At 34.0% G+C, this 13,089-nt stretch overlaps 1 protein-coding gene across 10 annotated transcripts in view; it reads right to left on the bottom strand.

The window, feature by feature from the left end:
• The window catches only part of CEP128 (centrosomal protein 128), a 357,239-nt gene that overhangs the window by 277,117 nt on the left and 67,033 nt on the right, over positions 1-13,089 (bottom strand). For all 10 annotated transcript variants that reach the window (XR_012507429.1, XM_045517288.2, XM_074365179.1 and 7 more), the window contains one exon: positions 368-454. Coding sequence is in view for 9 of the 10 variants with exons in the window: in XM_045517288.2 (XP_045373244.1) it covers positions 368-454 (87 nt within the window). In the remaining variant the exon portion in view is untranslated. The remainder of the gene's footprint in view (positions 1-367; positions 455-13,089) is intronic.

Below are 13,089 nucleotides of genomic sequence, written 5' to 3'. Positions count from 1 at the left end.
GCTACCTATGCTTATCTTCTATAATGAGAACAAATATATGCAAAATACCCTGCCTTCAAACAACAGGTCTTTCCGAACCCTAAAACAAAGCCAAGCTCTTTAAATGTTCTCCAGAAAGGAATGGTCAAGTTTAGTTTGCCTCTAGAAAAGGAGAGGGGACAGAAGACAAGGTAGCAAACGACCTATGTATGTTTCTGAGAACAAGTAGCAGAGAGTGGCACAGCCCTCAAGCCAAGTGACTCAACATCAAAACAAAGGCTCCACTGTGTTCTAGCAAATGATCTTAGGGACATTTTTCAAGGCATTCAATAAATATTACTGGCCCCAGACAGCATTACTCTTTGAAAGATAATTTTCAAAATCTTACTTTATTCTTCTCAGTTTCAGTTTGTCTTAGCTTATTTTTCATTTCTCCCTCATTCCCGCCTGCTTTAGCTTCTTGCTTCTTCAATGCCTAGAAGGAAAGAGGTGGGAAAATAAGTTTTATTCCAAAATACATATAAAACTGAAAGACATTAATAGGATCTATTAAGAAAGGGCTGAGGAAGATGATTATGAGTTGTACAAAACCTACAACAGAATTACAACATGCTTATTTACTGAAGCCCTGAGATCATCTCATTGATGATCAAATATAAACAGCTTTCTGATTTTCCTAATTAATTTCCCTTAGTTTGACTTTTTTCCATCTTTGGGAATTTTGAAACACATTTAGTGAGCTTAGACAGCTAAGTTTTCTTGGAAACAAAAATTTTACTGCCTGCTGAAATAATAGTATTTAAAGGTTACATTATCTACTCAACTATTTAGACATAATACCAAAAACTAGTTCATCAGCTTTTCAAATCCTAAAAAAAAATCTCATCAAGGTAGAAAGATGCTTGTTGTATCATTATTACATACATGACATTTTATCACAACATATAATTGGCTCTTCAAACCATATTTCACATAGAGCAAAGAAAACATTCTTTTCCACATTTTTCTCTTTCATAAAGTGGAAAAGAGAACTTTAATATAAATTTCAAAAGTTAACCACAAAAGTGTTTGTTTTGGTTTGTTTCTATGTTAAAACAAAATTAAACTTCAGGAAAAAAATTGTACTTGGAGCAATCTTTCATAACATCTAAAAGGCATTCCATTTGTTTAAAAAATTTTTTGACAATTTTAGCATTTAGACTTAAAAAGATGTATGTGTAGAGGCCATCCAAACAGAACAGCCAAATTTCCAGAAGTTTTATGATGCTCAGAAAAACTATTGTTAGGCAAACAGCAAAACATGTTAAAATTGTTTTGATGCAAGTATAATCAATCATATCCCAATTGCATTAACTCATATATTCAGCAAATATCTCCAAAGTGTATTTACCATGTGCCAGGCACTGTGCTATGGGATACTAATATAAGTATACATAAAATAACCATGCCCCTCATCCATGAGATTACAGCTCCCTCTGTCTGGTTCCTACTCTACTAATAAAAAACAACTGAGTAAAAAAGCAGAGACATCATCAAAATAAAAGTTTTGTTTTGAGTATAATATAAAAGCACTGTTACAGTATTTTCTATAAAACATTGTCCAGGGATTCTTCTTCTTATATATATTAAATACATTACATATATTGAATAGACACATTTAATCTTTATGTTAATTCCATGAGTTATTAAGCTAATTTTATTAAGAGAGAAGTTGGGGTACAAGGAGTTGAGTAACTTGCCCAAAGTCATTCCCCTCGTTCATGACAGAGACAGGACATAGACTCAGGCTGACTGCTTCTTAACCACTGAATGGCACTGCCTCTCTATGTTGAAATAATAATATCAATATTATAGGCTGGATATGAAGACTAAATAATTTGATACTTGTAAAGCATTAAAATGTACAATAAAAGACAACCATTATGATTACTAAATTGCTAACAATTGATAGAGTATGACAAATCATAATGCTGTTCAGGTAACTGCCAAATAATTTTGATGTTTGATATATGTTCTTCATTGTAGGGTAAGTGGAATTTGTAATAATATTATGTATGTATCATCTATTCAATTTTGGCAGATGGAATGTGTTTATAAATTTTTCCTGAACAAAGTTATCCTAGAAACTTGAAAATTACTGTTGGCATCCTTTTCTTTCCATGCTGCTTCAGTCTAACCCACCTAATGTAATAGGGGCGAGGGGAGAGGGGACTGAGGAGGGAGGGAGAAATACAAAGAAAAAAGATACGAGTTGTTGCTGTATTTTTAATCAATTCATTTTATAATATTTGAACTATCTTATTCTTCAACATCATCATTCTAATCTAGTGCCCCTCATCTTTTTTTTTAATGAGTTAAACTTAATTGGTTATCCTTTCAGTGTTCTCTTATTGAACTAAAAAACTACCCTGGGTTTTTCTACAGAGGGGAGATTATGAGGAAGACTTCCTTAGGCAGTTGATAAGGTTCATCAAACTATAAATAGTCAACGTCCTCTTCTGGATTCAAACTCCAAACAGAAGTCACTCCCAATGAGTATGCAGTGAACGCTCACCCAACCCAGGTGATGTCACTTGAGGCCAAAAACAACTTCAAGCAAGACGGGCTTGTCCCAAATATAAGAGCCATTCACTTCCAAAGCTGAATTCAAAACCTAACCTGGAAGACTCTGCAACTGTCAACCAGTAGTTGCTAAGATCCTTCCAATGTGATTTTGTGCATTTCTTCACGTCCAGATTGTTTCCTCCTCTGTCCTCTGCTTACTGAGTATAAGAGAAACAGAAGGAGTCACCTGCTAAGCTTTTAAAGCTTGACTTAACTTCATGCTGCATCTCAAAGAGTTTAACTTACTTAAGAATGTAAACTCCACAAAATATCCAGTGAAGAAAATTTTCCATTTTACTAACTGGAATTAATCCACTTCTGTCTCTTTTTCATGAGTTCCAAAACTTACATTTTAAAAATCCTATTACATTTTACATCAAAAAAAAAAAAAAAACCCAACCAAGAAAGATATATTAACATTTCCCAAGTGTTTACATACTTAACTTTGATTAAATGCATTAAAAATGTTTAACTCATTTATATGCTTATTTTTACTTAGACATCCAAAATAATCCTTGTACATCCAGAGGTTTTTATTTCCAAAGAGTAATACAAAAGCTTTGGTGTCTCTATGGTGTAAGCTTCAGAAAGCCAGGGACCTTATCTGTCATGATCACATTTTATTTCTAACACAGTACTTGGCACTTTTTAGGCGGTAAACATAAGGTATTGAATAGATTAATAAATATCCCATTATAATCTCTGAATAACAACTTCATTCTGCAAACGGCCAACTCTGTTCATCACAAACATGAAAGTTTTCCAGATTTCCTCCATCCTTCTTAACCACCATATTTTCTCAAGCACCAGGTTGTCTTTCTCTCTGGGAAAACAATTATCATGCTGTAGTGACGTTGGAAAATAAATATTTATTTGGGCATTTAAGTCAAAGAGTTAATAACTCTTTCCTGTTTTCACAAGTCATCATTTTGGTCTTTTCTTTAGGAAAAAATCCTCTGAGTGGGCTTAAGGTTCTTTTTTTTAAATTTTGAAATAATTTAAATTTACAGAACAGTCGTAAAGATAGCTCAGAGTTCCCATAAAGTTTTTGCCTAGCTTTCCCTAAAATTGACATCTTACATAACCGCATAGGTTTATGGAAACTTAACACAGTTAAGTTACAAAACCGTTAAGCTACAGATGTTATTCAACTGTCAAATGCTTTTTGTTCCAAGATCCAATATAGGATACTGCAGAGCAGCTTATCTCTTCAGTCTCCCCTGATCTGTGGAAGTTCCTTAGTCTTTCCTTGTTTTTATGATGTCAACATTTTTGATGAGATATTTCAGGTAGCTTCAAGTCAGGTATTTTGTAGAAAGTCCCTCAATTTGGGTTTTTCTGATGTCTTCTCATGATTAGACACAGCTCAGAAAACCAGGACAGAAAACCATAGAGGTAAGTGCCCTTCTCAGTGCATCAGACTGTAGGGTACATAATATCAACATGACTCACGACCAGTGATGTTAACCTTGATCACTTGATTAAGGTAGGGTGGTGTCTGCCACATTTCCCTACCATAAAGTTAGTATTCTTTCTTTTCCATACTCTATTTTTAGAAGCAAGTCATTAAATCCAGCCCACACTCAAAGGGAGAAGAACTAAGCTCCAACTACCAGAGGGAGAATATGAAAAAAAAAAAAAAGTGGAAACATGTTAGAATCACTAATGAACAAGTATGCAAGTGTCCTTAAAGTCTCATCTACCAATTTTAGCTCAATCTCCAACCAGCTCTAACACTACCAGTTCTTTTTTGGCCTACAGTTTTCCCCTATCAAACCTTATAGCCTAATGCAACCCAGATTCCTAGTAAGTTAACTCTCAGGACAGTGCTCACCACTAAGTAGAATGCTGAACCTCTTTGCATTCACCTCCAGATAACCTGCTTATGCCAAAAACACTGATGAGTGATGTAGGATTTACATAAGACTATAAGTGGATAGAGTACACGCATCAAGTCTTCACTAAACAGTGGTTACCCTCTTAATCCTCCTGGGCTACTCCGCTAACCAGGAATTCTCCTTCTCCCCTGTTTCTTTACCATCTTGTCCAGCCTCACTGGTTTTCTGCAGCTTCTGGACCTTCCCCACAGGCTTCTAAATCCTCCTCCCCCAATTATGCAGAGCAATCTGCCTCTATTCCAGTTCTTAATTTTGAAAACCTATATTCATTACCATGCCCGACACCCCCACTTTCCCCACCCCATAAAGAAAAGACCTATCAGTTACCAGGATCCATTCCCCTTAAAGGGTAGTTGGAAAATAATTATTTTCATTCTCATACTAATAGATATTCAATCTTCATTTCTTATAATTAATATAAATATTAACAATTTTCCTTGATGTGAAAGGAATAAAAATTAATAGGCTTAAATCAAATTGTGTTTTCTAGCACATGGAATTATAACCTATAAAAACATAATTCTTCTGAAAGTCAACTGTGTATTTTTTAATTTGAATTCCCATATATGAACTAGCAGAATAAAAGAACCTCTAAATCTCTTGGATATCTAAGAATCTGCAATAAAATTTCCTTTCCTCCTCATTTTCTGCCTTCAACATCTGACCAGTTATATATAATGTCACTTTTCCAAACTAATATACTTTTCTATATTGTAGTTCTACTTGTTCCCTAAAACATTATCTAATAGTACCTCTCTCTTTTATTTCTCCTTTTACTCTAAGAATATGTAAGTCTTAGAAAATTTAGGCAATGAGAACTTAAAATTCTATTGCTTTCAGTAAAGGAGCAAAAGTGAGCTATTGAGAAGCAATCCAAAGCAAATTACTACATTTCTACCATATTATCTAGAAATGACATTAAGTTTAAACATTATTTCTGCTTCTTATACAACATAAGCCAGTCAACAAGTAAACAAACACACAAGCAATATTCTAGCCCAGTTCACCGAACCTATTTTCTACATTATCTACTTTAAAATGAAAGACAAAGAAAATCTAACTCTTGAGACCTAGTAAATATATATTAATGTACTTTAAATTTCAGAAACACAGGTAACAGTCAATGAGAAAAGTTTTAAAATTAACTCAATCAAAATTACAAGTCATTTCTTTAAACCTTAATAACAAACTTTAATTTATTTGCTACCTTCTTTAAGTGTGTAAGTCTGCTCTGGATTTCTTTCCCATTTGACTTAGATCAAGAAACTTAGAATTATATCAAAACTGACCCAGTAAAAGCAGTTATAAAAAGAGAAGAAGAAAAAAAAATGCCAATGAATTTCTATTACTATGTTATTTTGCCCTTTAAAGCTTGTTTTTTCTTAAAAGCAGTTTTTGCTATAAAGCTATCATGTGCCCTGTTCCTGGATTCAGATTGTATTTTACACATTTAAGATCACAGCAACAGCACTGAGCCTTAATAAAGGGTCCCTAGAGCACATTTAAATCTTTAATAGCAACAATTTTTTCTTCTTTTCCTTAAGTGTGCCTATTTCCATTAAAAAGACTAACATTTTGGTATTGCACCACTGCAGTTCTTTAGAGGTAGATGATTTTGAATGCTCAGTTATGTATAATCAAAAAAAGAAAAAAATGCAGCCTTTTCTTTTAAAGAGTGGGGGAAAGGAGAAAAAGGAAATGTTTGTAGACATCTCCTCTGACCATAAAAACTCCCAACTTTGACAACAGGCATGTTTATCAAGAGGCTCTAAAAAATAACACACTCAAAAATGTAGAACAAATAGGGAATTAAAGGCCCTTTGTCTACTTTAAATGGACCAGCAAGCTTGGGTAAGAATGATGGAATTGGAATGAATTAAAGGTCACATGTTAACTCCCACACAGGCCACTGAAATTTCCAAAAAAAAAAAAAAAGAACATCAGCTATCTTGTCTCATCCTAATCACTCAGCAGTGCTACAGCTGCATGCCTTTGGTCACAAGGACAAGAACACATAGATGACTCACTGGTAAACCAACAAGACTATAGAAAAACAAGTCTGTGCTCATACCAAACAATAGGTCTATAATATTATATTAAAGGTACAAACTTTTAAGTTTTTAAGTTAGATTTTCTTTTCCAGTAACAACAAAGAATGAAAAAGTCATGTTACTTAGAATTATAAAAACAGTTGCTCTTTATATCTATCTCTGTGTGTGTGTTTTAAGACTTTATATTTTTAGAGCTGTTTTAAGCTCACAGCAAGATTAAGCGGAAAGCACAGATAGTTCCAAAATACATTCAGCCCCCACACATGCATAACCTCCCCCATTATCAACATCCTCCAACAAAATGGTACATTTGTTACAGCTGGTGAACCTAAACACTGACACATCATAATCACCCGAAGTCCATGGTTTACATTAGGGTTCACTCTTGCTGTTACAAATTCTATGAGTTTGGGCAAAAGTTTAATGACATGTATCCATCATTACAGTATCATACAGAGTATTTTTACTGTCCTAAAAACCTTCTGTGCTCCACCTATTCATCTTTCCCCTCCCAGATGTTTTTATTGTCTCCATATTCTTGTTTCTATAATGTCAAGTAGTCAGACTCATAAAGTGTATAGTCTTTTCAAATTGGCTTCTTTCACTTAGTAATATGCCTTTAAGGTTCCTCTTTGTCTTTTCATGACTTAATAAGTCATCTGGTTATTTTTTTATAATTAAGTTTTACATGTAGGTTCAAAATAAAAAACAGCAAACAAATATTCTAAGCTTCACAATGATATTCTGATCCAAATTAGACCACATTAGCTATAAACTGAAGTTACAAGTTATTTATATTTATGTATTTAAACTTTTTAAATAGCTTTAAGGACTTGTTATATTTCAAATCAAGAAAAAACATCATTAAGTACTGAGTACGAAATAAAATACTGTAATGGGAATCTGACTTAACTGGAACTTTTTTAAAAGATGAAAATCTACTATTTCCAAAATTCTCTTTTGAAAACCTAAATTACAGTTCTAAAACCAAACATCAATAAAAATACATATTTTAAAAAGGAATATATATGCATAACACAGCAGGATTTTACTGCTCACAACTAGTACTACTCATTTCAATTAACACAGGCTTTATTTCTGTCAAGTTTTGTGAATTTCTAAATTGTGTTCTTTCCTAAATCAAGTTAGAGATTCCTCCCACATGAAAACTAGCTAATAAAGTCATGGAAAATTTTAGCCTTTAAGTTCATCCAGTTGGGGATTGTCTGTGCCAACAAAAACCAAAACAAAACAAACAAAAAAAAAAATTAAGCTTCTTTTCAAGGCAGAAAACAATACATTCATATTCTAAATCCCTGAACCAATATCAAAAATAGCTAACTGGATGTTACTTAAATTTTTCAAAGAAATTTATTTTTCAGCCACAACCAGGGAACAAAAATTCTATACCAATATCTACAATTTAAAAACATTTTAATAAGTGAAAGGAGAACTGTGTGATAGAAGTCCAAAGAGAATCCAACATTGATCATTATCATTATGATACCATGAAGGTATGGAGTATATCAAAGGGAGAGAGTCTAAAGTCTATCAGTTGAACTATGTGTATTTTCCAGATGGAAATGGTCAGCACATAGTGAGTGGAGTCACAAGATATAACCATTCCTGTTTCTCAAAGGGTAGAGTAATACCAGGTATCATGTAGTTAAGTAAGATTAATCAGTAGTTAAGTACATTGCTATTACTTCTTCTGATGGTAATTGTAATTGTAAATAATACTCTTTAAAGATACCTGAGGTTTTGAAACATAAAACTCAAAGTTTCTCTTTGAGAATAGCCTAGATGTTTTTTTTTTCTTATTTTTGGTCTTATGATAATATGTTTATTATTTCAAGTATCCAATGAGCTTTTTATAGTAATTATTGTGGTAGGATAGATGAGCACATATTACTGACCTAATTTCTCTGATAAATAAATAAACTTACTGGTTCCACTATGTCCATATTTATGAAGTCTGTGACTGGTTATGACACCTTGTGCCAATGAAGCCAAACAAGGTCATGGGTTCAATCTCCATGAGAGCCAATTTCCTTTGCTGTCTTCCATAGCCATAGTCTTTACCTAAACTTTAGCCAAAGGCCACATGGAAGACTAAGTAGGCCAGAGACCATGGATGAATCAGCAAAAATCCACAACCATGACTACAAAAATAACTTAAAAGTAAAACCCTGTTGACTAGTGTCAGGATTTCATTCTTCAAATGTTATTAAGTTTGCCAAACTGCAAAACAAAACCTTAATTACTGCCTACAAAGTTGGTATGCTGAAAAGACATATAAGTCTTCTGACTTCTTTAATTCAAAAACAACAATGGTAATGAGCATTATTCCCCTAAATGCCATTGTTTTTACTGGAAGAGATTTCATTTTTATGCAATCTTTTACTTAATAAAAAATCTTGCAAGTAAAGTTAAATGTGAGCCCAACAAGTGCACTTTCCAGGATTTCCTTCAAAATCAAAAAGCAAACGCTCTTAGTGGAGGGTCTGTTTTTATCCAAGTAGTTTCTTCTCAAAAAAGAGACTCATAGTTTTATTAGAAATCCCAGAGCAATATGATACTTCATTTGACTTTCTAAATGCAGGACCATGGAGTTAGAATTGTTGACAAACAGAAGATCACAGATAATTACGGAAATTTAATTTAGAATTGCTCAAGTTTTACATGTATTTGAGCAGAAGGCCGTGTAAATAGACAATAGCTTTCATTGTTAAGAATTAGAGGATGTTATTTTATGCCTTTGGATTTGGGGAGTTTTTTGGTTGTTTTCTGTTTTTTTTCTTTTTTTTCACTTTTTCCTAATCAAAATAAGAAGCAGTACCAAGTCTATGAATAAGTCTATCTGTAGCAGAGTCATCTTTGTTTGCACAATATTACTATGCACTCAGTACTTGCCCAATAATTAATTGATAATGATGGAAAAGAGCTTTATAAACAGATGGTCTAGGATAAATTTGCTGAAAATGTAGACAGACACATTCCACTCTTCAAGAAAAGCATAAAGTGGAAATTAAACAAGTCCTGCACTCAGAAAATCTCAGACTATTGTCAGACAGCTGTTCAGTCAACAAGAACACAAACATTTTTCATCATCGTCATAGCATTAACAGCATTAAATGTCTATTTGCATATGGTCCCTACACAAAGTGACTCACACAGACTCATACTAGCCTTATTTGTTATAATGTACAATGACAAGATTGGCAAGAAAAAACAAGCACACACAGCAAAATAAATGTGATTAAATAATAATTTGAGATCTAGTCATATGTAGTATAAACATAAAATAGGTGTCAGACTTACATGCAACTCACAGAAGCAATGAGTATTTATTTACAATGTAAACTTTAACCATTTCCAAACAGACTTTGAGGTGCTTTACAAGGACACCTATGCATGTGCTAAAAGAACAGGCGAAACAAAGAGGTGAAATGAGTCAGGGGCCATAATGACCATAATAAGATAAATAGCGACTCTTCAAGAATCTGAAGTGCAAACAATCGGGGAAAAAAAGAGAGAGAGAGACAAGACAATTGCATGAGGACTAAAATCAATGAGGGTAGGATCAAGAAAACCACAAGCAAAGTAATCAACCAGGACACCCTGAAAAACACTCATTATTCAAGAACACTTGAATAATAAGAAAACCTAAGTCAGTATACATGGGAGAATTTTGGAGAAAAATAGTTGAAATGGGGAGGTAAAAGAGGGTAGAAAGCATATTACAAACATCATAATTAACAGCCTTAGGTAATATTTGTTTAAGAAAGTAAAAAGCCTAAGGAAGACACGATGTAAGTGTTAATTATATGGAAATGAGATTTTAAGAATTTCAGGACAACTTACTTCTATACATCATCTCATAAAACTGCACCCTTCAAAGGAATCCAAAGGCCTTAACTACCACGTTAACAGCTGATATGTTACCTCTTCTCTGATGTGGAACACATTTCTAAACTTTCAACTTTTGCCTTATCAATATTAAATAGTAGGCCCCTGAGAAATACTATCAAAATGGAACATTCTTTAATCCAGTCAGCTATTACTCCCAGTATTTCCTAATATGAAAAAGATAACATGTCTTGTGAAGATTTGCCTGTAATATCCGTAAACCATGCAGGAAGTTTGCTCTGTGAAGGGAAACTCAAGTATTGAGTGAGTACAAGGTTGAAAGAGACGACATCCAAGATCTCTTCCAACTTCTGTAAGAAGTTTTGGGTAAAAAATATTTTCCACAGAAAGAATATTTAAAATGTTTAAGTATCATCTGAAATGATCAAAGCCTAATGAAACAGACTTTAGATTAAATAAGGGGGTGGGTGGTATGGAAGGCAAGAAGGGAAGGCAGGAAAAAGACTAAAGAAGAAGACTCAAAAGCATGAAACGTATAGGACTTGCACATTTAAAGCTGTGCCAAATAGTGTTCAACCAGCTTTGAGACAAATCCCATAATAGCTGATCATTCTTTTCTATCTATTTCCTTTCTTTTAGCATGTTGAAATTAATGTTTTTTAATAACCTTACAGAAAAGAATTGTTTATTCTAATCTTGCAAAGAAAAAAATAAGTAACCCACAAGTAACAAACATAAAAAAGAGAGAAGGAAATAATTAGCAGGGCATAAAGTGAGAAGACAAAGAGCAATGTTGTGAATCAAAAGTGTAGTAAATCAGAATTTAAGTATTTCAGCCATAGATTGGTAAAGTGCTCATTATGTAGCAATAAGCAATGGGGTAGAATCATAGTCATGAAAGAAATGCCTCAAATGATTTGAAAATGCAAAATATTACAGCAACAGGGATGGACCTAGAAACTGTCATACTAAGTGAAGTTAAGACAGAAAGAAAAATACCATATGCTATCATTTATATGTGGAATCTAAAAAAAAAAAAGACACAAATGAACTTCCTTACAAAACAGTCACAGACTCACTTACGGTTACCAGGGGGAAGAGTGGGTAGCGGGGGATAAATTGGGAATTTGGGATAAATTGGGAATTCGGGATTTATAGCTACTAACTACTATATATAAAATAGATAAACAACGAAGTCCTACTGTATAGCATAGGGAACTATATTCAATATCTTGTAATGGCCTTAATGAAAAAGAGTATGAAAAGGAATATATAAAACTGAATCACTATGCTGTACACTAGAAATTAACGCAACATTGTAAATCGACTATATTTCAAATTACAAAAAAAGAAAATGCAAAATGTCAGTAAAAATGCCATCTCCTTCACCCAAATTTCCCAAAAGGGCCAAGAAGGGGTACCTATTTCCTCTCTGAGTTACTCTAGAGCCTTGGCAAAGCTGAAGTAATACTTACTGAATTACAGTGATTGGTAACATTTCTGTTTTCTCAGTTAAACTGAGAGCCCTAAAGAACAATATAGAATTTAAGTATTTAAATTACTAGCCCCCAGCACAGCACCTGGCACATGGTAGGTACATGAGGGTACTGGCCACATGAATGTCTCACTATGTATAGTTCAGACTACAATAGAATTTAACATTCATTCATTCATTCATTCCTGTAAGAAACCCTCACCGGGCCTCTATTCTATGCCAGGCACTGTTTTAGGTGCTGGAGACAGAGCAATGAGCAGAATAAGTGTCTGCCTCATAAAGCCCGCATTCTGCTCAAGGGAACAGATGGTAGACAGATGACAAGTAAGGAAACGTGTTATAAAGAAAAAAGAGGAGTTTAAGGGACTCAAGAGCAATGAAGGGGAATCTGACCTAGGACAATTAATAAGGCCTTTCTGAAGTAGAGTCTGAATGATACGATGGCATAAGCAAAACAACTGCTTTCAAAGTTCAAAATCCCTGACTCTGGAATGGAAAGTACAAATGTCCAGAAGAAGGAGGGTGCCTGGCACGCCCATGGAAAAGCAAAGCCAGTGTAGTTGGTCTAGAGGATGCAAGTGGAAGAACAACAGAATATCAGGCTGAGAGGGCGGACAGGGACCATATCAGAGCGACCTTGTAGGCTGAGGATTTTAGATTTCATTCTGAATGTGACAAAATAACAAAACAAAACACTGAAGGGTTTTGAAGAAAGAAGTGGTATCATCTGATTCTATGGGGTTAAAGACTGTAAGGTGGTTAAGAATGGAAGCAAGGAGGCTACTGCGCCAGCCCAAGCAGAAGATAATAATCCCAAGGTGATAAAGGAGAGAACAGGTGGTAGAGGGGGCGAATTCTCATCAATTCAGAAAGTATTTTCAAGATAAAGCTGACAGAATTCAATAGTGGCCCAGATATGAAGAATGGGGGAAATGGAGAAGACAAGGACATAAAAGAAACAGAAAAATGTTTAATAAAACTTAAAATTATTTTACCAGCAAGATGAGTAGTCATCTTTTTAAGAGGAAATAAATCACATGACCTACTTATTTGTATGAATCATACAAAGAGATAAGATATAGCATCTTCTATAAAGTTCACAGGTCAGGAGGGGAAAGAACAGGAAATGGAGCTCCAGAAACCAGGTCTGCCCAGGCTTTGTGGCTTTGAATCACAGCTTCACTCTAAGTAG

This window comes from Camelus bactrianus, chromosome 6, assembly GCF_048773025.1.
Source record: "Camelus bactrianus isolate YW-2024 breed Bactrian camel chromosome 6, ASM4877302v1, whole genome shotgun sequence".
NCBI lineage: Eukaryota > Metazoa > Chordata > Mammalia > Artiodactyla > Camelidae > Camelus > Camelus bactrianus.
Note: the sequence above shows the minus strand (reverse complement) of the source record. Positions and strands in the feature narration are given on the sequence as shown.